The 25031-nt window shown below is 50.6% G+C and overlaps 2 protein-coding genes across 8 annotated transcripts in view; both read right to left on the bottom strand.

Moving 5' to 3' along the window:
• LOC107966561 (aspartate-rich protein 1-like) overlaps positions 1 to 7294 on the bottom strand; it is a 34255-nt gene extending 26961 nt beyond the window's left edge. For 2 of the 5 annotated variants that reach the window (XR_010156207.1, XM_024352599.3), the window contains exons 1-3: positions 6202 to 6750; positions 3760 to 3821; positions 3194 to 3221 (exon numbers count right to left, since the gene is read on the bottom strand). Coding sequence is in view for 3 of the 5 variants with exons in the window: in XM_024352599.3 (XP_024208367.2) it covers positions 3194 to 3221; positions 3760 to 3821; positions 6202 to 6415 (304 nt within the window). In the remaining 2 variants the exon portion in view is untranslated. Of the gene's footprint in view, positions 1 to 3193; positions 3222 to 3759; positions 3822 to 6201; positions 6751 to 7175 lie in introns of those variants that run through there. The other 3 variants (XR_008541849.2, XM_024352600.3, XM_054675957.1) reach the window with 2 other exon arrangements.
• A 6007-nt stretch (positions 7295 to 13301) lies between these two features.
• LOC107970382 (immunoglobulin lambda-like polypeptide 1) overlaps positions 13302 to 25031 on the bottom strand; it is a 43528-nt gene continuing 31798 nt past the window's right edge. Inside the window, exons 4-6 of one of the 3 annotated variants that reach the window (XM_063808409.1) lie at positions 15932 to 16050; positions 14215 to 14534; positions 13302 to 13388 (exon numbers count right to left, since the gene is read on the bottom strand). In XM_063808409.1, coding sequence (XP_063664479.1) covers positions 14215 to 14534; positions 15932 to 16050 — 439 coding nt within the window. In that variant the 3' untranslated portion in view covers positions 13302 to 13388. Of the gene's footprint in view, positions 13389 to 14123; positions 14535 to 15931; positions 16051 to 25031 lie in introns of those variants that run through there. The other 2 variants (XM_054675958.2, XM_063808410.1) reach the window with 2 other exon arrangements.

The following is a 25031-nucleotide window of genomic DNA, read 5'->3' as shown; positions in this document are numbered from 1 at the left end:
GACACTGAAGATTCCAAACCGTCTATAAAATAAGTGGAAAGTGATGTGTGCTGGATTCCACAGAAGAGTTGCAAGGATGAGCTGGACTCTGGAATTAGTCCCCATCCCTCTGCTGAGCTCATGGTGCACTGGCACTCGTGTCCCTCCCCACCTCCACTGCTACTCGGGAGTGCTGCAGCTACAGGCCCAGTGCTAGGGGGCTCTGTCCAGCTGAAACACATGTCAGCCAGGCACGGTGGCTCAAGCCTGTAATCCCAGCACTTTGGGAGGCTGAGGCGGGTGGATCAACTGATGTCAGGAGTTCGAGACCAGCTTGGCCAACATGGAGAAACCCCGACTCTACTACAAATACAAAAATTAGCTGGGCGTGGTGGTGCATGTCTGTAATTCCAGCTACTCAGCAGGCTGAGGCAGGAGAATCACTTGAACCTGGGAGGTGGAGGATGCAGACTGCTGAGATCGCATGACTGCACTCCAGCCAGGGTGACAGAGTGAGACTCCATCTCAAAACAAACAAACAAACAAAACAAAAAAACCACACACACACATTTCTGGGCCAGACAACCCTTGGCCAACAGTGTCTCCTCAAGGACCATTCCTCAAGTGACTTCCAGAAGCGGTGAAAAAGAAAAACTCATCTGTCCCGGCCCCAGGAAGATCAGGCATGGGACCTGTCTGTGTCTGTGCTGACCCTGAAGTCCATCCCTGCTGACTTGTGTCCTGTCTGCTCCATGTCAGAGAAGTGGGGACCTGATTCCTGTTCTGCCCCCTCACCAATTTTGGCTGAGTACTAACCCTGTGATATTTCTCCTCTGCTCTTCCCTTTTTTTTTTTTTTTTTTTGAGATGGAATCTCGCTCAGTCACCCAGGCTGGAGTGCAATGGCTCAATCTCGGCTCACTGTAACCTCTGCCTCCTGGGTTCAAGTGATTCTCCTGCCTCAGCCTCCCTAGTAGCTGGGATTACAGGTGCCCGCCACCACACCCAGCTAATTTTTGTATTTTCAGTTGAGATGGGAGTTTTACCAGGTTGGCCAGGCTGGTCTCGAACTCCTAACCTCAGGCAATCCACCCACCTCGGCCTCCCAAAGTGCTGGGATTAGAGGCTTGAGCCACCGTGCCCAGCCCATGTCTTCCGTTTCTTTACACTGTGTGTGCATCCATTGAGTCAGTGGCTGCTCATGCTCACAACCAGCCCCGGACAGTGCGACAGTCTGTCATGCGGATCAGTACATGGTGAGTGCTGAGCCTCACTAACCTAGCGGTGCAGGAGGTCTCCAATGAGGGTGATGTTCACCAGGGTAACAACAATGTTGTCCTCTGAGTTCTGATGTGGCACTGGCGGTTGTCTGTCTGCTATGGATTGCAACATTTCTTTTTTCTTTTTTTTTTTGAGACAGAGTCTCACTCTGTCACCCAGGCTGGAGTGCAGTGGCTCAATTTTGGCTCACTGCAACCTCCACCTCCCAGGTTCAAACGATTCTCCAGCCTCAGCCTCCCAAATAGCTGGGACAACAGGTATGGGCCACCATGGCCGGCTAATTTTTGTATTTTTAGTAGAGACAGGTTTTCAGCATGTTGGCCAGGCTGGTCTCAAACTCTTGACCTCAGGTGATCCGCTGCCTCAGCCTCCCAAAGTGCTGGGATTACAGGCATGAGCCACCGTGCCCGGCCATGGATTGGAGCATTTCTAAGGCTTGAGGTAGTCATGTTATTAAATACAATGCAATATCTTCCTGATCCTTCCCTGCTTTGACCAAGTGCTAAGGAATGACCCCAGCACTGACAGATGTTGACCTGCACTGTTCCATGTGAACCTTACACTTCTCAGAATCTGTGAGCTGACCAGAAGCCTGTGGGCTTTCTATGTGTATTTCACAGTAATGCCCATGCCAATGTCTATTGTACCGTGTACCTTTTGCTACCCAGGGTTATGTGACCACTGGGGCCCCATTTGATGGTGGGCAATGTTTGGCACACTTACAGGCCATCCACTACCACTACCAGGGCACACATAGGTGCTGGAACTCCCTGGTGTGGGGTCATATCACCAAGCCTGAGTGATGACACAGTTGAGTAATACAGACCATCAACATCGGGACCCATTTCTGGGTTCACTTTAGCATCTTCCATTCAGGAGATAAAAATCTGGGTTCACTCCTTTCTGCACTCTCTCCATCTAAGGAGTAGGGATATTGAACACATTTTTAGGTACAGCTGTGTTGAGGGAGGAAAGGGGACACTTATGTAAAGTGTATGGTGGTGTTGAAGTTTTTCTTCCTTTTTATTAGAAGAATGACATGACCCGGGAGGCTGAGGTGAGAGGACCACCATAGGGCAGAAATTCAAGAAAAGTGACTCTTATACTGTGCTGGGCATGCGGGTCCACGTTTTTGGAAGAAAACACACATTTACAAACACATTCACAATCACTACTCATTAATTCACCCCTAGCTACCTCCCAACCCTCGTGCACACAAACCCACATCATCTAAATGATACGGCTGTTTCCAGGGACTCCAGTGGATGATGACAGTTCTTCACTGAGCCATCTGATTCTCACACTGCACTCCAGGTCCTCACTCCTATCAGGAACCTGAAGCCAGGCAGACTCTCCAGACAAAAACAGGTAAGAGAGTCCCCCGTGACCCATCACTTAGATTTGTCATCAGCAAGGGAGTGGTCTTAGAATACGAATGGTGTTAGAGAGGAGAACAACACACACTGGGGCCTGTCAGGGGGCAGGGGAAGGGAGAGCATCTGGATACACAGCTAATGCATGCAGGGCTTCATACCTAGGTGATGGGTTGACAGGTGCAGCAAACCACCATGGCACACTTTTACCTATGTAACAAACCTGTACATCCTGCACATGTATCTCAGAACTTAAAAAAAAAAGAAGTTAAAAAAAAAAGAAATGGCCAGAATAAGCAAATCTACAGCAATACAAAGTAGATGAGTGGCTTCCTAGAAACAGGGATGTGGGGGTTGGGAAAAGAGAGGAGTAACCACTAATGGATACGAGGTTTAGAGGGGAAATGAAAAGGTTCTAAAATAAGATTGTAACAATGGTTGCACAACCCTGTAAATATAGTAAAAACACTGAATCACCCACTTTAAATGGGCGAATTGTTTTGCATGTCAACTATGTCTCAATAAAGCTTTTTTTAAAATAATAAAAAAAGGAATACATACGGTAGGAATTTTCGGCTATATAGTTGACCTACAATAGGAGAAAGGAAAACACCATAAGGATCCGATCATGCTGGGTCCTGTTGGCACAGGTATTTTATTCACATGGTGACATTAGAAAACCACATGTCCAACAGTGATCAAGTCACTGGCCCCCAAATAAAGCATAGAAAATGCTTGTGGAAAAGGCAATGGGTTTTCATGGAACATTTGCAAGTCCATGTTGGCTGGCAAATACAAAATTACTTTTCAAGAAGAAAAAGTTGCTACTAAGAAATATGCTCACTACCAGACAGTTTGTAGGTGATGCTGTCATTTTTTACTGTCATTGTCAATCAGGCCTCAGTTGGTCATAAACTCAAATGGCTGTTTGCTAGAGTCCATGACCAATGGAAGCTTGATTGACAATGGCAATCAAATATGATATTCACTTGATATTCCCCCTACCAAGAAAATTATCTTAGTCATCTGTTATGTACATGGTCAGATTTTTATATCTCCATTTTATTAATAAGGAAAGAAGCCTCAGAAAAAAAAATTTCTCTTCCAGATGAAGGAATGCATCTTACCATTTCAGGTAACATATCCTCCACAATGTCAAATGCACAATCCTCCAGATCTGGAACAGAACCTAGGAGAACATAGAGTGACAGTCAGTGCATTGGTGCTGCTGAGGAATCCCACTAGGAGCCTTGGGGGATGTGGGGACCAGGGCTGGAGTCTATGGAGGTGGGTGGTTGACAAGCATCGACTGAGCTGCTGCTGGACCATTCTCTTTGGTGTGGAAGGAAAGCAAAGGAGAGAAGCAGAAAGAAAGAGCCTTGGCTTTCTAGCTAGGGCAACCTAACCATGTGAAATATTCTCATTAAGAACCGGTTAATACAGAAAGGCACTGTATGTATGGTTCAGTGAGAGCGTCTTATCACACCTCCTGCCCATTTGAAGGTCCAGGCCAATCTCCTTATTTTTCAAAATGTTACATGACCATTTAATTCTATGGATTTACGTATCCTGCTACATTTATCATTTATCCTGTCTTACTTTTTAAATTGTGGTGAAACATACTTATTAATTATTTTAATTATTTAGTGTACATTTCAGTGAGATTGAATTCAGTGAGCTACATTCATGATGCGGTGTCAATAATGAGAAAAATCTAAATTCATACTCTAAGCTTAAAAAACAAAGATTGCAGAAATCAATGGCATAGAAAACAGGAAGTCATCCGAGAAAATCAACAAAATCAAAAGCCAGTTCTTTGAGAAGATCAGTAACATTGATAAACCTCTACCTTGGCTAACCACAAAGGAAAGAAAGATGTTACAATGTACTTATAGCATCAATTGAAGAGCAGTTAAATCACAAAATAATAAAGGAATATTCTGAACACATCTATGCCCACAATTTGATACATTAGATGAAATGAGCTAATTCCTTTTTATCTATTTTAGAAGACCAAAAGTCCTCTGGGGAAAAACAGATCATCTGAATAGGCCTATATTTATTTTAGAAATTGAAGCAATAATTAATAATCTTTTGAAAAAAGGAAAAACCAAAAACACTACATTCATATGGTTTCACTGGAAAAAAAAATTCTACCAGCTTTTTTTTTTTTTGCAATGCAGTCTTGCTCTGTCACCAAGCTGGAGTGCAGTGGTGCGATCTCGGCTCACTGCAACATCTGACTCCCTGGTTCAAGCGATTCTCCTGCCTCAGCCTCCCAAGTAGCTGGGATTACAGACACAGGCCACCACGCCCAGCTAATTTTTGTATTTTTAGTGGAGATGGGGTCTCACCATGTTGGCCAGGATGGTCTTGATCTCCTGACCTCGTGATCTGCCTGCCTCAGCTTCCCAAAGTGCTGGGATTACAGGCGTGAGCCACCGTGCCCAGCCCCAAAATTCTTATGAAGAAAAACCTGGTCTTACCATATAAGCAAGTAATCATAATCCTAAGTGTTTCCTTAGTTGTATTTTTAAAATTATGTTTCCAAACAAGACACAGCAAGGTTTTTAACAGCTATATTCATAATTGCCCAAAGTGAAACCAAATATCTACACATTTGAGGTGTATTTTACTATTAAAAGTGAACCAAGCCTGGACAACATGATGAAACCCCATCTCTACAAAAATAAAAATAAAAAATAGAAAAATTTGGCATGATGCCTTAGTGCCAGTTACTTAAGAGCCTGAGGTGGGGGGGAACACCTGAACCTGAGGAGGTCAAGGTTGCAGTGAGCTGTGTTTGCACCAGTGCATTCCTGGGTGACAAAGTGAGGCCTTGTCTCAAAAAATAATAATTTTGAATTTTGAATTTAAGAAATCTCCAGCCGGGCGCGGTGGCTCACACCTGTAATCCCAGCACTTTGGAGGGCTGAGGCAGGCAGATCACCAGGTCAGGAGACAGAGACCATCCTGGCTAATACGGTGAAACCCACCTGTACTAAAAATACAAAAAATTAGCCAGGTGTGGTGGCACGCTCCTGTAGTCCCAGCTACTCAGGAGGCTAAGGCAGGAGAATTGCTTGAACCCGGGAGACAGAAGTGGCAGTGAGCTGAGATCGTGCCTCTGCCCTCCAGCCTGGGCAACAGAGTGAGACTCCGTCTCAAAAAAAAAAAAAAAAAATCCAAATATTTGGGCCTGAATTATCCCAATTATTCACTACCTTAAGGGATGGGAGAAAAGAAACAATCTGACCCTAAGCTGGTTCCTTCATTTAGGTACCAAACCGGCCAGATAAGTGAGGCTAGAGAATGGGATGGGACTCCAAAATTGGGGTATTTGAATTTTCATTGAGAAAAGGGCTCTCCCTTTTCTAGATCAAAAAGTCTCAACGACAAAGACAGGAGGCAGAGTCAGCCTTTGTCTCCCATGCCCCAGACCTGGGAAAGCTGGCTATGGACAGGAGGGAGCTGGAAGCTGAGGATGTCTCTGGGGATGAGGGTATGGGAAGGGGGTGGGGGTGGCCAGAGGTGTGCCAGAGGGTAAACGGCACCTGTGGCTTTTTTACCTGTGGGCATCTTTTGGTTGCTGATGTGCTGCAGGTCTTGGCCCTCCGTGGCTCCCACACCCAGCTTGCCAGGCTCTACAGTAGTGGATTCTGATGTTGCAGCAGCCACGGCCTCATAAATATCAGATTCATAACTGGATGCCGCCTTCCCCCTGGGCCAGCCACAGTTGGAGCTGACTTTGGGGCACACACAACAGGTCAGTATATTCCCCATGGGGCACCTACACTCCTCTCCACTCCTGCCTGAGCCTTCGATGAAACTGTAACTGTGCTGCCCTAGCAGCCACACTACTGAGGGTGGCCCTGCACTTGTAGAAGCAGCCTGATCCCAGGCAGATCTGGGGCCTCAGCCCGTAGTCTGCCGCCACCTCCCAAACTGGATGGTCTATGAGGTCCGGGACCTGCTGTTTTACTTCAAAAAGAAACGCACGACAAGTGCTGAGAGGCACAAAAACTGCCGTCAAAGAGCACAGTCGGAGCTCCTCCTCCTCCCTCCACTGCCAGCTACCGACTGAGGGCTGCTGGCCTTGGCTGATGCCTATAACCCACAAAGCTTCCTATGTCACCTGGTTACCAGGAAACCGCCAGGTCAGGCTAGTGACTCACAATGTCCAGCCCCACAGCACCCCCAATGCCTCACAATGCCCATCCCAGCTGCTGCCCACCTTGTGGCCGCCCAACCCCTCCGTGGGGACTGCACTACTCAGGCTTTTATTCACCCTGGGCTGCCTGAGCTTTCCAGTCCTGAACAAAGTGCAAGGGGGTTGTTATTGGAAGTCACCCTTGGCAAGAATCTCAATAGAAAACCCTGGTACGGCCGGGCGCGGTGGCTCACACCTATAATACTACCACCTTGGGAGGCTGAGGGAGGGTGGACAACTCGAGGTCAGGAGTTCAAGACCAGCCTGGCCAACATGGTGAAACTCCATGTCTACTAAAAATACAAAACATTAGCTTGGTGTGGTGGCAGGCACCTGTAATCACAGCTACTCGGGAGGCTGAGGCAGGAGAATCACTTGAATCCAGGAGGCGGAGGTTGCACAGTGAGCTGAGATCATGCCATTGCACTCCAGCCTGGGTGACAAGGGTGAAACTCTGTCTCAAAAAAAAAAGAACGAAATAAAGAAAACCCCAGTTACTAAAGTCAGTTCCACCAGCAGTTCTGTTTTTCTGAGTCTGACAGCTTTCATTTGCTCACCAAATGCAGTTATACACAAATTTTTGATTGCTTTTGTAACTAAATGCTTCTCTCCTGTCTTACAAGTGTTAGTTTTTGTCTGCAACTTGACCATAGCTACCCCCAGGGCCCTGGTCCCACTCTCAATAGAGAGTTATGGCTGCGTATCCTCAGTGAAACCCTGGGACACATCACACTTCCCTCCTCGTCTATAAAATAGGGACTGAACACATCCTTCCCAGTTCTGTAATGCTAGGACCTACCAACTCCCTTTTCTCGCTCTGTTTCTTCTTTCCACGGCAGGGATACTCAGATATTTCTTTTATTTACTTATTAATTTTTTGAGATGGAGTGTCACTCTGTTGACCAGGCTGGAGTGCAGTGGTACGATCTTGGCTCACTGCAACCTCCACCTCCCAGGTTCAAGCAATTCTCCAGTCTCAGCCTCCCAAGTAGCTGGGACTACAGGCGCGTGCCACTGCATCTGGCTAATTTTTATATTATTAGTAGAGACGAGGGTTTCACCATGTTGGTCAGGCTGGTCTTGAACTCCTGACCTCAGGTGATCCGACCGACTCAGCCTCCCAAAGTGCTGAGATTACAGGTGTGAGCCACCACGCCCAGCCTCAGATATTTATTTTACTAATAATGCATAAAACATTATTTTCTTATACAAAATTGAGAACACCACAGTGGGGAACCACTGTCCTCATTGGATAAGGATGAATAGTCAACATCTGGCAAGCATTATGTGTCTGACACTGTTACAACTGTGGCCTACTAATTTAATCCTCAGAAACAGTCCCATTTTACAGATTTTACAGAATAAGTCTAGATAGAAAGGTCAAGTAACTTCCCCAAGGTCCCACAACTGCTCAAGGTGGGGCCAAAATTTAGTCCTGAGGAATCTTGATCCCCACAAGATGATTGTGATTATCAGAAAGTAAAGGTAGAAGTCAAGCATGGAGGGGAAGTGACATTGTAGACTAGTATATTTTAAGAAAAACTGCTGGGCACGGTGGTTCACAGCTGTAATCCTAGCACTTTGGGAGGCACAGGCAGGTGGATCACCTGAGGTCAGGAGTTTGAGACCAGCTGGGGCAAATTGGCAAAATCCCAACTCTACTAAAAATACAAAAATAGCTGGGCATGGTGGTACATGCTTGTAATCCCAGCTACTCAGGTGGCTGAGGCAGAAGAATCACTTGAAGCCAGGAGGCAGAGGTTGCAGTGAGCTGAGATCGCACCACTGCACTCCAGCCTGGGCAGCAGAGCGAGACTCCATCTCAAAAAAAAAAAAAAAACACAAAACGTTTTTTATGTGGATTTTTAAATTCCTCCCCTTCATTCAACATTAAATCCCTTCTAAGGATGAGGCACTGCATGGGCCTGAAATAGCCCCAACACTCAGTGAGTTCAGGCAGATGAGTGAACAAAGGCTTAGACAGTTCAGTTGTCTAAGACTACAGTGCCGGGCAGTGAATGAAACTGGAATACAAAAGGCTCATTCTCTGTCCAGCAGTAGAGTTTAAGTAGAGTTTAAATTTTATTCTGGAAACATGAGTCACTGAACCACACAGAGGTGAGGAGTCTCTATCAGATGTGTTTGCAGTGAGGTCTCTCTGCACAATAGAGAAGGACTCATGGAACCAGTGGGACCAATTAAGAGACATCATGTTGGGAGGCCAAGGTGGGTGGATCATTTGAGGTCAGGAGTTCGAGACCAGCCTGGCCAACATGGTGAAACCCCATCTCTACTAAAAATAAAAAAATTAGCCTGGTGTGGTGGCGGGCACCTGTATGTAGTCCCATCTACTGGAGAGGCTCAGGCAGGAGAATCACTTGAACCCAGGAGATGGAGGTTGCAGTGAGCCAAGATCACGCCATTGCACTCCAGCCTGGGCAACAGAGAGAGATTGTTTCAAAAAAAAAAAAAAAGAGAGAGAGAGAGACATTATATTCATCTGGAAGAACAGATAAGGCTAAAGGCAGTGGAAATGACTGAAGTGGACAGAAAAGTTCTGTGATCATTTGGGAGAGAGAACAGGAAGCGTTAGGTGATTAGATGTGGAAGAACAGGGGAAGGAAAAGGAAAAACAGGCTGCTAAGGCTCTAGTTTGAAGGACTGGGTAAATAGCAGTGACTTTCTCCTACACAGACAATGTAGGAAGAGGAATAGGTATGGGGAATAAGATAGTTTTCGGTTGGGTGCAATGACTCACGCCTGTAATCCTAGCACTTCGGGAGGCCGAGCTGGGTGGATTACGAGGTCAGGAGCTCAAGACCAGCCTGGCCAACATGGTGAAACCCTGTCTCTACTAAAAATACAAAAATAAAAAAATTAGCTGGGTGCGATGTCAGGTGCCTGTAATCCCAGCTACTTGGGAGGCTGAGGCAGGAGAATCCCTTGAACCTGGGAGCTGGAGCTTGCAGTGAGCCAAGATGGTGCCAGTGCACTCTAGCCTGGGCGACAGAGTGAGAATCCGTTTAAAAAAAAAAAAAAGCTAGTTTTGGACTCTTAAGTATCAGATTGAAATGGAGCTCTCTAGTTGAAAGTTGGATAGAAACTTCTGTAGGCTAAGTCCATTCTGTGACATCACAACTCATGTTTTAAAAAATAACACACACACTAAGTCAAACAATTAAGGAAATTTCCTAAAATTTACATACTAAGAAAAAATTACATATTAAGAATATGACAATTTTTTAGTTATTACTTTCTTAGAGCAACTTTGAATTTATGATTCTAGTGAATGAGGTGTCATGTAAAATAAAGTTATTATATAAAAACATTTAAATTTTATTGGCATCAGAGCAGATAGAAAACAATTGAAGCCATGGGTATGGCAGGGATTGCTTTAAAAAGCTGTGTCTAATAAGGGGAGTTGGAAAGAAAGGAGACTTGGGGGCCAGGCATGGTGGCTCATGCCTATAATCCCAACACTTTGGGAGGCCTAGGCGGGCAGATCACCTGAAGTCAGGAGGAGTTCAAGACCAGCCTGGCCAACATGGCGAAACCCTGTCTCTACTAAAAATACAAAATTAGCCGGGCGTGGAGTTGGGCACCTGTAATCCCAGCTATTCGGGAGGCTGAGGCAGGAGAATTGCTTGAACCCAGGAGATGGATGTTGCAGCCTGGGTGACAGAGCAAGACTCTGTCTAAAAAGAAAAAGAAAAAAGAAAGGAGACTTGGGGAATAGGGAGATTTAAGTGGCATTAAGTAAAGCCTGCAAATGTGAGCAGTGAGAGTCAGGGTACCTGAGTGTTCATCAGAAACGGCTGATCGGGTGAGTCTCATCACAATGGAGCTGGTGTCTGCTTCTGATTTCTGTAATGGCCGAACCTAGCACTGTACCTGGTCAATAGGGACTCAATACCTAATACCCCAATGAACCGAGTAAAATTCTGTCAGTTCAAAAATACGTCCATACCCACCAACTTCCCTCATAGAGTTTTACTTCTTTCACTTACTGTAATGTTTTGAAGTTCATCCCTCCTGTGACCTGTATCCATAGTTTCTTTTCTTTATGTAACTGAGCAGTACTCCACTGTATGCACAGACCATATAGGCCTATCCATTCTCTAGCTGACGGACACTTGGGTTGTTTCCAGTTGCTGCCTATAGTGAATGAGGCTGCTGAGAACATTTATGTACATGTCTTTTTGGAACACAAGCTTTCCTTTCTTCTAGATAAATTCCTAGGGCTGGAATTGCTAGGTCAAATGGCTAGTTTATGCTTAACTACTTTTTTTGCCTTTCTTATTAATGGAAAAGACTATACTGATACATGATATTGGACATTTCTTTTCTTTTCTTTTTTTTTTTTTTGAGGTGGAGTCTCCCTCTGTCACCCAGGCTGGAGTGCAGTGGTGCAGTCTTGGCTCACTGCAAGCTCTGCCTCCTGGGTTCACACCATTCTCCTGCCTCAGCCTCCAGAGTAGCTGGGACTACAGGGGCCCGCCACCATGCTCAGCTATTTTTTTTCTATTTTTAGTAGAGACGGGGTTTCACCATGTTAGCCAGGATGGTCTCGATCTCCTGACCTCATGATCCGCCCGCCTCGGCCTCCTAAAGTGCTGGGATTACAAGTGTGAGCCACCACACTCGGCCTATATTGCACATTTCTGAGTTACATGTGCTGTTTGGTTCCATGCATCCACCATGTCATCATCAAGTTAGGATATTTGGGGTATGGCTTGAGTATTTATCATTTCTATGTGTTGAGTATATTTCAAGTTCTCTCTTGCGGCTATTTTGAAATATACAATACCTTATTGCTAACCATAGTCACCCTACTCTGCTATCCAACATTACAACACATTCCTTGCACCTAACTGTAAGTGTGTATTCATTGACCAACCTCTCTGCATTCCCTTCTTATACCCAGAGAAAGAGAAAGGAAAGAGGCAAAGGATCTGTGGTTGGCTGAATTAGGGCCCAGGGATGGCTGTGTCCCAGTCCTGGGACATGTCCATGTGCTGTGCTGTGTGGCCTCAGGGACTTTACAGATATGATGATGCTAAGGGGCCTGAGGTGGAAGATAATCCTGGGTTATGTGGGTGGGTCCAAGGTGGGGTCTTTTTTTTTTTTTTTTTTTAAGATGGAGTCTTGCTCTGTCACCCAGGCTGGAGTGCAGTGGCGCGATTTTGGCTCACTACAAGATCTGCCTCCCGGGTTGATGCCATTCTCCTGCCTCAGCCTCCTGAGTAGCTGGGACTACAGGCGCCTGCCACCACGCCTGGCTGATTTTTTGTATTTTTAGTAGAGACAGGGTTTCACCGTGTTAGCCAGGAAGGTCTCGATCTCCTGACCTCGTGATCCACCCACGCTGGCCTCCCAAAGTGCTGGGATTACAGGCATGAGCCACCGTGCCTGACCAAGGTGGGGTCTTTATAAGGTAAAGAAGGAGGCAGGAGGGTCAGAGTGAGAGCAGGTGTGGGGGTAGAGGGAAAGAAAGGGAGAGAAGGAGAGAGGGTGAGAGAAGGTGGTGGGGAGAGAGACAGAGAGAAGAGTGGGAGAGAGATTTGAAGATGCTGAGCTCTGGCTTTGAAGTTGGAGGAAGGGGCCGGGAGCCCAGGGCATCCTCTAGAATCTGGGAAAATCCTGGAAACAGATTCTCCCCAGAGCCCTCAGAAGGAGCCTGGCCCAGCTGGCACCTGATTTTAGCACTCTATGATTCATTTTGGACATGTGACTCCAGACCAGGGAGAGAATCAACCTGTGATGTTTTAAGCCTCTAAATTAGGGGTCATTTGTGACAGCAGCCACAGGAAAGTCAAACAGGAGCCATGGGAGAGACTCCCTAGGATGCCCTGAGGGTCCCTCCCTGGCCCCACCCACAGAAACACAGGCCTGACCACTGCTGGTGCCCCCACCCCTCTAACACCCTGCTCAACAGGAACCATGCAGGAGGGGCTGGGTGTGGCTGGGCCATGTTCTCTCCCCACAACACTTTCTTCTCAGAGAGGAGCTGGAGCCCCAGACTCAGGGAGCCTCACAGAGAAATGCTCAACACAGGACCTGGTTTTCCACCTGAGGCTCAGGATCCAATGGAGAAGAGTTTCCCAAAAATGATGCTTCCTCCAAAGATGGCCAGTGACTCTCTGTGCCAAGCATCTGAGAAACTCTCCATGTCCTAGGGCTGCCAGGCAGTCACCTGTGCACATGTCAGAGCCCAAATCCCATCAATAGTGAGGCCTTGGGTAGAACACATCCCCACTTTTAATTATGAGGAGATGCTTGGCCTCAGCATTGAGAACACCAACTTCCCTCAAGCAAAGACTTGTTTAATCTCTTAGAAATGATGGAGCACACCAGCCTGAACAACATGGTGAAACCCCATCTCCAATAAAAATACAAAAATTACCCAGGCATTGTGGCACATACCTGTAATCCCAGCTACTCAGGAAGCTGGGGGCAGGAGAATTGGTTGAACCTGGGAAGCGGAGGTTATGTTGAGCTGAGATCGTGCCGTTGCACTCCAGCCTGGGCAACAGAGCAAGACTCCATCTAAAAAAGAAAAAAGAAAGAAATGATGGAGCACCTATTACCCTTCTTGCACTGGTTCCTGGGGAGCTCAGAGCCTATCTTTTGCAAGTGTCCTGATCCTCTTGCAGGCCTTTCATGTGTGTTTCCTTCCTGGCTTCCTCCTATTTTTCTCACACCTCTGAACCTGCTGTCAGGTGAAAAATCAAGGTGGGCCCAAAATGTAAGAGCTCATGAATTTGATGGTGTTGGAGTGTCCTGGACAGTCCAGCTCTCAGGGGTGGGGTGTTGGGCAGAGAGGAAGGAGGGCATTCCAGGGGCCAGGGCCAGAAGCAGAGGGGCTCCAGGCCCAGAGTAGGATTTCCAGGCTGAGGAAAGAGAGGCCGTGGGTGGGTAGAGGGTCCAGACCAAGATAGGGATAGAGGGCGTATCTGGAGGATCAGCCAGAAATAGCTCCCTCCAGAAAGCAGGCAGCGAGTTGGGGGTTGAGCTGCAAGGAGGAAGTGGGGGAGGGAGAGAATGGAGGGACTGGTGTTCAGTGAGCCAACTCCTCCTATCCTGGCCTATTTCCCGAGGGGACACCCCTGGGAGACTGTGATCCTCTCCTCCAGGCTGCTTTCCCACTGGTGCCAGGATTCCCCCAGTGCCACACTGAGAACCCAGAAGAAGCATCACATTATATGAGAGATAAGAAATGAAGAGAGGGAGCAGGATTTCTGGTTGACAAAGGATAGTTATTGAGGGTTTACTGGGTACAGGGAGAAGGGCTGGATGGCTTGGGATGCAGAGAGACCCCTCCCCTGGGATCCTACAGCTCCCGGCCCCTTTGGGTGGGGTGGGGACTGGGAACCTATAAACGTTCTGCAGGGGCCACTGTCTTCTCTGCGGTGCTCCCTTCATGTGTGACCTGACAGCTGTAGCTTCTGCGGGACCTCCACTGCTCGGGCGTCAGGTTCAGGTAGCTGCTGGCCACGTAATTGCTGTTGCTCTGTTTGGAGGGCGTGGTCATCTCCACGCCCTGGGTGATGGGGGTACCATCTGCCTTCCAGGTCACCGTCAAGATTCCCGGATAGAAGTCATTCATGAGACACACCAGTGTGGCCTTGTTGGCTTGGAGCTCCTCAGAGGACGGTGGGAACAGAGGGACCGAGGGGGTGGCCTTGGGCTGACCTGTGTGGACAGAGGAGGAGGTGAGAGATGGCAGAGGGAGTGTGGGGTGTTGTGGAGCACCTCTCTCTGTCTAAAGTCTCTGGGAAGGTTCATGGTGTGGCCGTCTGGTCCCCCCAGGGCCTCTCCTTCCCTCCTCATTCCCTCCTTTCCACTGGAGCCCTCTGGAGAGCAGACAGCCCTGTGCCTTCCTAGGAACCCTTCCCAAGTCACCTTTCCCAGGTGTCCTGGCCCAGCCCTTTCCTCTGCAGCCTCGGTTTCCCCGTGTGTACCCAGAGCAGGCTGTGCTCCCTCCTTCCTGGTTTCTGGAGTCTGAGTTTGGAATCTAGGAGTCTCCCCCACAGCACACAAAACTGACCTGGCAGGGTGTGGGGAGACCCAAGCCTGGCATGGCCTGGAGCTTCCCGTCCCCTGGGGCACCAGGCTGTGCCCCAGCCTGGCCCACTCAGCTCTCCTGGTGAAGCGTGGGCTCCACCCAGACAAACCCTGGGGCTCTGCCGCCACCCCATACCCACCAGCCTGACCACAGGACCCTTCACAGCAGCTGGGTTCTTGGGGCTGCTCCCCCAGAGTTCGGGGGACCGCAGCCCCCACGCCCACCCCAGCAGTCTCTAATGCCCTTGGACTTCACCTGGCGGCCGTGGAGTTCTCTGCACCCCCATTTACTCCCCGCTAGTCATCTCCTGAGTCTAAGGTGCCCTTCCCCAAATGAAGGCGGGAGATCAACCCGTGAACAAAGAGACACCGGGTCCCAGAGGTAATCGGGCTCCAGGGACAGACACATCTCTGCCCTAAGAGACCCTCTCCTTTCTTGCGACTGTGCTGGGAGAGGTGGGCTCTCGAACCTCACCCAGTCTCACCCATCCCTCTATGTCCCCATGTCCTTACAACCCAGCACAGGCCACAGAGCTGCAGCCTAGACCCAGAGCCCTCTCTGTGCCCTCCACTGGTCTCCCCTCAAGGTGACCCCTGTGTCCCCAGGGCCCCGTGTGGCCCTCCCAGTCTGGATGGGCATCCAGCCCTCAGCCTAGACCCTGGGGTCCCGGGGACTGTCTCTAAGGCCACTGCAGGGCCCCTCATCAGAACCGGCCTCTGTCCCTCACTCAGACATGTGCCCTGGGAGAGGGGAGGAGCCCTGACCCCGCCCAATCCCAGCCCAGGCCCCGGGACCAGGCTGTGTCCCACTGTTGGAACTTGAAGGCGGCTGCTCCCACTCTAGGGGCCCTTCAAGCCAGTTAACCTGAGACTAGCCCGCTTCCCCCAGACCCCATGGAGAAAGGAAGGGTTTCGTGCCTAAGGCCTGGAGGCCAGAGGGGAAGAAGCCCCAGAGACAAAAAACAGATTTTTCCAGAGACAGGAGAGGGTGGGACAGGCTGGGGAAAGTTATGAGAGCCACTTACCTAAAACGGTGAGCTGCGTCCCGCTGCCAAACACATGCTTCACTGAATTATGCTTGGATTGAAACCCCTGGGGCCAGCACCTGGGGCCAGTCCAGGAGCCGCGCCGGAGCAGGAACCTGCTGGGTGTGAGGGGCACAGGGCTGCAGTGTGAAGGCTGTGACCTAGGCACAGGGCAGGGGGGTGGCCAGTCCCCCAGTAGTGTCCCCCAGTAGTGTCTCTGTGCCTGTTCCCTGAGGCAGGTGCCACCCACAGCCTTGGAGTCACCCCGGCATGTGTCCCCCTCTCTGAAGCTGTTGGTGCTGATGGCAACGCTGGGCCCAGTAGGTCCCAGCAACTCCCTAAGTGACACATCCCCTCAGGCAGCTGTGCCGTGTGGCTGAGGAGTCCTTAGCTGGCTCGGAACAGTCCAACCTCACTTGGCCTCATTTTAAGGGCCTTTAAAATCCGCCACAAATGTCCTCAGTCAAGGAGGCTGACTTCCTCCCTGGACCAGGACACTGGGTCATTCCTGACTCAAGAGGAGAGTCCTCTGCTTTTATATCTACCCATGGAGATGCAGCTCAGTCTCACTTTGTTCACGAAGCCTTTTCTGATCATTCATTCCATCTGTCCATCCATCCATTCTGTCCATCTATTCATCTGTCTTTGCATCCATCTACCTGTCCATCCATCCATAAATCCACCCTGTCTACCAGGCACTGTTTCGTGTGCTGGGGACATGGTGTGGTCCCCCAGGCTCTCACCCCCATCTCTCCCAGGTCATGGCCAACAAGGCCCTCCTCATGGTCATGTCCAAGGTCCTTCTGCTGTACCTGGTGTCTCCGCTGGATGTGACACGGGGCTGGCCCCTCTTTCCAGTAACTCTTTTCCCCTTGGGGTCTGACTCCCCTTTCCTCTTCCCCTGGCATCTGTTTCTCCACGGCCCATGCCTGGCTGCTGACTCCCCAGACCCCCGCCCAGACCTCTTTCTTGGCCATCTTCACACTCTGTGACCCCCACTATCGCCCACATGGTGAGGCTGGAGTCTATCCCAGCTCCAAACCCTCTCAGCTCCTCAACTGCCTACTGACCATGCCCAGTGGGCTACCCAACAGGAGTCTCAAACTAATCACGTCCAGAGGAGATGACCACCTTCCCCCAGCCCAGCTCATTTTCCGTCTTCATCTCATCACAATGACCATGGACAGTCTCAACCCCTCAGCCAGAAACCTGGAGTCCCTGGATTCAGTCAGTCACCTCGCCTCCCACACTGAAATGGCTTCTGCATACTTAGCTACTGCATCTAGACATTCCTTTTTTTTTCTTTTGAGACAGAGTCTCGCTCTGTCACCTAGGCTGGCATGATCTCAGCTCACTGCAACCTCTGCCTCCCACGTTCTAGATGATTCTCCAGTCTCAGCCTCCAGAGTAGCTGGGATTACAGGCATGCGCCACCACACCTGGCTAATTTTCTATTTTTAGTAGAGACGGGTTTTCACCATGTTGGCCAGGCTGGTCTCGAACTCCTGACTTCAGGTGATCCCCCCGCCTTGGCCTCCCAAAGTGCTGGGATTAGAGGCATGAGCCACCGCACCTGGTGACATTCCCTTTAAAGCTAAAAGAAGACTCAATACAATTAAGAAACAATAAAACCATCTTCTGAGACTCCAAAACCACAAGAAGCGTGAACTTTGCTTTTCTGGATTTTAATCTCAAACTCTCTTTGGTACAAGGATGTGGTGGTGAGCTGGGGCTTACTGGGTGCAAGCTCCCTGCCAGGGGTTCAGACCAGAGTGTTAGAAGCTGGTCTAGTAATTGGTATTGGTTTTGTGAGGTAAATATAAAATTTTAAAAATTTATTTGTTGAGACAGGGTCTCGCTCTGACACCCAGACTAGAGTGAAGTGGCGCCATCACAGCTCACTGCAGCCTTGATCTCCTGGGCTCAAGCGATCCTCCCACCTCAGCCTCCTGAGTAGCCGGGACCACAGGCATGTGCTGCCATGCCCAGCTAATTTTCTTTTAATATTTTTTTGTAGAAATGGGGACTCACCATGTTGCCCAGGCTGGTCTCAAGCTCCTGGGCCTCCCAAAGTGCTGGGATTATAGGCACGAGCCACCATGCCCAGTGAGACTTGATTTTTTCTTTTTTCTTTTCTTTTCTTTTTTTTAAGACGGAGTCTTGCTCTGTCACCAGGCTGGAGTGCAGTGATGCGATCTTGGCTCACTGCAACCTCTACCTCCTGGGTTCAAGCAATAGTCCTGCCTCAGCCTCCAAGTAGCTAGGACTACAGGCGCGCAGCACCACGCCCAGCTAATTTTTGTATTTTTAGTAGAGTCAGGGTTTTAAGGTCTCACCATGTTGGCCATTATGGTCTCGAACTCCTGACCTCATGATCCACCCACCTTGGCCTCCCAAAGTGCTGGGATTACAGGCGTGAGCCATCGCGCCCGGCCAAGAACGTACATATTTTGATTGTGTTCCTCTGCCTCTGTCCTTCCCACCAAAGGCGCCTGTTTTCCCCCTGGGAGAGCCAAGCTCCCCACTACCCACATCTATAAGAAGCAGGCTCTGAAAATCAAAGTGGCTTCCAAACCGCAGTCTCGGAGGAATGCTTCATCCAGGTGTCTCCTGGGAGCCATGCTCAACTCCAGTCCCCTCTCAGACACACCACTGCTTTTACAGGATCCCATGTGCCAGAAACCCGGGAAGATGGGGAGAAAGAGGCATAACCTCCAGGCTGCCCTACCACTCCCGCAGAGCACAGTCAAGTCCCAGATGATGAGAACCATGACAATTTCTTGAAAAGGGATACTGAAGTTGGAGCTTGGTGCACAGTTCTTGGGAACTACCAAGACTGCCTGGGAGTCTCCTAGCTCTGAGACTATATGGGACATCAGTCTCATTACCGCCCTGCCTGGCACACCTCCCTGTCCCCTAATACGCAATATTTCCAAGTGGCCTGGAGAGAGCAGGAGGATGACAAAGACCACTGGGCAGTCACTGCAAGCCACGCATAACCATTTCAACCCTTAAGGCTAAGAGTCAAGAGAGTTATCTGCACAAGCCTGTCAATTAAAGGTGCTGGGAAGACCGATGGATGGATCAAGCCTTCTGGAAGGATGAGAAGGGGCCTGAGCCTGACCTGACCCTGGGATGAGAGAGGGAGGAAGGAAGAACTCATCACATTTAACACCCAGCATGGAGTTTGCGGAATGCTTAAGAGAGGCTGGCAGCTACAGCCTGCTTCAGGCCTCCCGTGGCCACCAGCGCCCGCAGAACAAGGGTCAATAGTGTTCACTGCACTGATTTCAGATGCTTAAAGACAAAGAAACTCCAGATACAGCAAGGGAAGCAGAGGTCACTTAGCACCATGATGAAACCAATCACTCTTTCTCCTTGGGTAGGTTAAGTCCATGGCCAAAGCCATCAGGATGGTTGGAGCAGCAGAACAATGAGATGAAGCCAGGGGCTGGGAAAGCTAATGCCTGCTTGCATTGCAGGCAAGAGCACAGCACATTCAGGAAGAAAGAAAAGACTCCATGGGCCTGGGGCACCCTGGCCCCAGCCAATCCCTCCCTGTCCCTATCCAGGTCCTTCCCTGTGCCTTCCCCCCCACTCCCCCACCACCTTGTCCCACACAGACCAGTTCTGCCCAGGCTCATACCCACCTGGCTGCCTCCTTGGCCCCCACCTGGCTGGTCTTGACTACTACTGGTGGGGCTGTCACCACCAGACATCTGACCTTGGTCACCAGGGGCACAGGCTCAGGGAGAGAAGAGTGGGAACAGTTCTGATCAACCCCCTTCGCCCTCATGCAGCATTTAGTACCTTTCCGTCGCATCTCCACTCACATGATCTGACTTGAGTCTCATGACCCCTTTGTGGGGAGGCAGAAACGGAGGCTCACAGAGATGAAATCTATCATCACACCACAGTCAGTAGATGAGCCAGGAAGAGAACTTCTAGCTCTCTGTGCAGGGGGCTTTTCATCTCCACCCCACAACCGCCACTCATTCTATACTCAGAATCAGGAACTGGTCCCATCCATCTGCTTTTCTATCAAACACATTTTCCTTTTCAGCCCTCAAAGCAGACCCAGGCTATCTCAGACCAGCCATCCCACACATCCTTCTGGCTTTAGAGAGCTAACCTGTTCACCACCACTCCACAGATAAAATGCTGAAGGGCAGAAAACAGAAGGGAATCCAAGTCCAGGGGAAGATGGGCTCCAGAGTTCCCACGGCAGCTTCTTCTGCTAGACACACATTCCCCTGGCATCAGTTATTCCTAGACCACTTGCAGGATTTCCACTATATTTGATAACACTTGTACTATTATTACTACTATTTCTATTAAATAGATTCATTTCAGCCGGGCGCGGTGGCTCACGCCTGTAATCCCAGCATTTTGGGAGGCCAAGGCGGGCAGACTGCCTGAGCTCAGGAGTTCGAGACACCGTGGTCAACATGGTGAAACCCCCGTCTCCACTAAAATAAAAAATTACCTGGGCGTGGTGGCGGGCGCCTGTAATCCCAGCTACTCGGGAGGCTGAAATCGAGAATTGCTTGAGCCCCAGAGGTGGAGGTTGCAGTGAGATAAAGACTGCACCCACTGCACTCCAACTTCAGCTACAGAGTGAGATTCCGCCTCAAAATAGATAAATAAATAAATAAATAAATAAATAAATAGATTCATTCTTGTGACTTCATATGTTTAAAGTGATGCTTTATATCACTACCACAGATGGAAAAAAATCAGTACCACGGACCATTAACCAGGAAGGAATCCTAAAAATAAATGAAACAAAAGCAAAAACAACCTAAGCTCTAGTCAGGCACTGTTCCCCACTTAGAGGACCTGAGCCATAGGTCTGCTCTTTATTACAAAAGGAAGATTAGCAAGCGTTTAAAAGGTGTTAAAGGCAGACTAGCACCAACCTGAAACTTTCCCCTAAAAGAAATCACAAGGATTTGCAGAGAACTGAAAAGGGAGGAACTTTCTCACTAGGAGATTCAATGTTATTTCATGCTTAACCACCTTATGTCATTTCACTGGAAAGTCATTCTGTGCTGTGGGAAACATCTTGTTACTCTACATTATAGGCAAGAGGGATGAGAGAAGTGGGGGACAACCTACCACAAAGGCAATTCATGCCAGCTTCTCGAAGACCCCCTATTCACTGCCTACCACCACCCCAGGTAAGTTCAGCCTGTGGGCAAGTCCAAGGGCTGCTGATCGCCCCCAGGTGTCTCTGTCTCCACTGCCCGTGTCTTACAGGATGCGGTATTAACCACTCCAAAATTCCTCTGGAAATTAGGATCCAGCAGGGTCACTGGAAGCTACCCCAAATCCTGGCAACATCTCTGTGGGCAGTCAGCTTCCATATTCCCCTCCCCTCATTGCTGGAGGCTCTGCCATGCACCCTGGCAGAACAGGGAGGCTTTGTGCCAACGACCTGCCTGGGTAGCTCCTTGACATCTGGTGGATGTCAGACCTGCAGCTGAGGGTTGCAGTCCAGTCCAAAAAGCTTCCCCAGAACCTCCCTTGCCCACCCCAACACCCACACCTCTCACCACAAAGGTCGTCCCAAATGTCTCTGAAATAGCTAAACTATTTTCAACACCCAAGAGCACACAGAAGAGCAAATTCAAAAAAGACGAAGAGACAAAGACAGAAAAGCCTTAAGTCACTCCTGGGGGTGAGGCGAGGGGGTGGGTGGGAAGTGAGCAGCCTCCAAACTTGCTCCTCGCCTGCCGGCACCGGGCGCAGAGCAAGCAGATCACGGCCAGGCAGGCACCTCGCGGGCTCAGCCAAGTTGCAGAGAAGACAAGGGCAACACCAGCGCACTGAGCCGCTCGGGCTGGATCAACACTATCCACGGCTGCAGGCTTCGGGAAAGGGGCGGCAGTCTGCAAAGGCAGGGTCTGGGGACGATGGGCTTGGGGTCCCTCTGTCAGGGATCCACCCCGATGCGCCCTCCTAGCCGCCCTCCTATTCTGTCAAGATCCTGCCCAGGCTCCCTTGCACCAGTCAGTGTCTGGGGCGAAGCTCTGAACTCTCTCCCCGCGACGTTACCTGGAGGGGAGGCTTTTTTCCAACCAACACCAACTGGAAAAGTCCACCCCAAAGTAAACTGGAATTTGGCAGAAGAGCGGTGGGAAGAAGCAGGCGGCGCTGACAGGGTTTATCTTTTCTCTTTATTCTGTCTCCGGGATTTGTGCAGGAGTCAGATGAACACCTTGGCGGCGCGGATCCCCGCCTTCCGGCAATGCCTCTTCCCCACGGGCTGGGACTTAGCGAGGCCGCGGGTGGTGCCCGACCCGTCGTGCGTCCCCACTGCCCCCGCTCCGCACCCTGCCCCTGCGCCCGGCCCCCGCCCCGCCTAGGTACGCCCCGGGGGTCAGGAGATCGCGCGCTCCCCCACTCCCTCCTGGGGACCTTCAGCGTCTTCTCAGGTCCCACGGCGCAACCTCTGTCCACTCCCCCCGGCGCTGGCATTTGCGAGGCTCGCTCCGGGCGCTGCCCGGGCCGGCAGCTCCTGGCTCCCGCTCTGACGAGCCGCCCGCACCGGGACCCGCCCCGGCCCAGCCTCCCGCGCCCCAACCTCGGCCGCCCGGATGGTGGAGAGCGTGGGGCGCAGGGACCGGGCAGAGGCGGACAGCGCTCCCACGACACCCGCTGCCCGGCTCCCAGGCGCCCTCCCGGCCCCAGCCTCGACCCGGCCTCCCCTCGTCCGCTCCTGCTGCGGCCCCGCCCGCACCCCAGTCGGCGGCCCAGGGCTCTCTCCCCAGGCAGAGGCGGCTGCCGCCCTCCCCGCCCCGGCCCCGGGATACTTCCCCGGTTCTGTCACTGTCTTTAAAATGGAGAGAGAGGCCAGGCGCGGTGGCTCACGCCTGTAATCCCAGCACTTTGGGAGGCCGAAGCGGGCAGATCACGAGGTCAGTAGATCGAGACCATCCTGGCTAACACGGCGAAACCCCACCTCTACTAAAAATACAAAAAAATTAGCCGGGCGTGGTGGCGGGCGCCTGTAATCCCTACTCTGACTGGAGGCTGAGCAGGAGAACGGCGTGAACCCAGGAGGCGAAGCTTGCAGTGAGCCGAGATCGAGCCACTGCACTCCAGCCTGGGCAACGCAGCGAAGACTCGTCTCAAACACAAACAAACAAACAAAAAAACAAAAACCCAAAAACGGAGAGAAAACAGGCACCGAGAGGAAACGCACGTCCTCAGTCCAAAGGAAACTGCCTGCGCGCGGTCCCCTCCCGGTCGCCCCAAGCTTACAGGGGGCACCGGAGCCCGGCGCCCACCTCGCCCCCGGTCGCATCTCCCGGGCCCTAGTCCTGGGGTGGGGGCGTGTGGACAGAGCGGAATGAGGCGGGATTCTACCCCCAGCCTCCCCAGAGTCCGCGGAAGGATGGCCAAGCAGGGGTGCAGGGTGGGCTGGGGTCGGCTCCCCAAGAATAGTGACTCTCCCGGCCCTGGGAGTTTGACTCCACACAGGTTCAATGACCAACTTCACTGCGACCCCGCTTCCTCCTGGCGGGCCGGGCGCTCCCACTCCACCCTCCCCGCTCCCCGCAACCCCCACCCCCCCGGGCCTGACCACTGTGCACTTGCCACGTGATCGCTCCCGCCCCTGCACGCCGGGCGCGAGCCTCATTGGCTCAAGCAACTGCCCTATGTATTGGTCAGGCACAGTGGCTCAGGCCTGTAATCCCAACACTGTGGGAGGCCGAGGTGGGCAGATCACTTGAGGTCAGGAGTTCCAGACCAGCCTGAACAAACAACATGGTGAAACCCCTTCTCTACTAAAAATACAAAAATTAGCCGGGCGTGGTGGCATTTGTCTGTAATGCCAGCTACACAGGCAATCCCAACACTTTGGGAGGCCGGGGTGGGCAGATCACGAGGTCAGGAGATCAAGACCAGCCTGGCCAACATGGTGAAACCCCCTCTCTACTAAAAATACAAAACCTAGCCGGGTGTAGTGGCGGGCGCCTGCAGTCCCAGCTACTCTGGAGGCTGAGGCAGGAGAATCACTTGAACCCAGGAGGCAGAGGTTGCAGTGAGCTGAGATCCAGATCTTGCCACTGCACTTAGAGCAAGACTCTGTCTAAAAACAAAACAAAACAAAAACTATATCAATTTTGTACTATTATTAATTTTGTAAATAAAATAAAAAGACAAGTAAATGTTAATGCACATGAAAGCACCCTGAAAGTCATCTGTAAATGGCCTTGTTCGCTGTGCTGTTGGAGTTCATGTCCTCGCAGTGACTGTTGTCACCTCTGCCACTCACTGGGAAACCAGATAACCCAGCTTGACAAAAATGAGAACAAGTACCTGAGGCTTTCCGATCCCATCTGTAGAACCTCTCTGGCTCTCCGTTTTTCCTCCTGACTTGTGTCTGTTTGCTGTTTGCAAGAGTTTTTAGAAAGACTAGGCCGGGTGCAGTGGCCCATGTCTGTAATCCCAGAACTTTGGAAGGCCGAGGCAGGCGGATCAGTTGAAGTCAGGAGTTCAAGAATAACCTGGCCAACATGGTGAAACCCCGTCTCTACTAAAAATACAAGTTAGCTGGGCGGGATGGCACGTGCCTGTAATCCCCGCTACTCGGGAGGCTGACACAGGAGAATCGCTTGAACCCGGGAGGCAGAGGTTGCAGTGAGCCAAGATCGAGCCACTGCACTCCAGCCTGGACGACAGAGCAAGACTCCATCCCCCCAACAACAACAAAAAACAGTTGGTGGGATGGGGGGAATTAACTGAGTCATTTTCTCCACCATAGACGTCGCCTCCCAGACCGAGGTTGCAATGAGCCGAGATTGCGTCATTGCACTCCAGCCTGGTGACAGAGCAAGACTGTCCCCCCCCCCAAAAAAAAAAAAATGTTGCTTCCGAGAGAGGGCTTCCTTGACCACTCACCTGCACGGCACACCCTCAGTGATTCTGCACCTAGCCGCTGGCTTGTTTCCTTCACGATAATTATTCCAGGTTGAAGTTTAGGGGTTTTTTGTTATTGCTGATTTGTCTGTGTGCTTGTTTTTTTTGGACTATTTGCCCCCCGGCCCTTGATGGAATGTAAACTCCATGAAGGCAGACCAGGTGCACACCT

The sequence above is a fragment of the Pan troglodytes genome, chromosome 23 (genome assembly GCF_028858775.2).
Source record: "Pan troglodytes isolate AG18354 chromosome 23, NHGRI_mPanTro3-v2.0_pri, whole genome shotgun sequence".
Taxonomy (NCBI): Eukaryota; Metazoa; Chordata; class Mammalia; order Primates; family Hominidae; genus Pan; species Pan troglodytes.
This window is presented reverse-complemented; position numbering and strand designations above follow the sequence as displayed.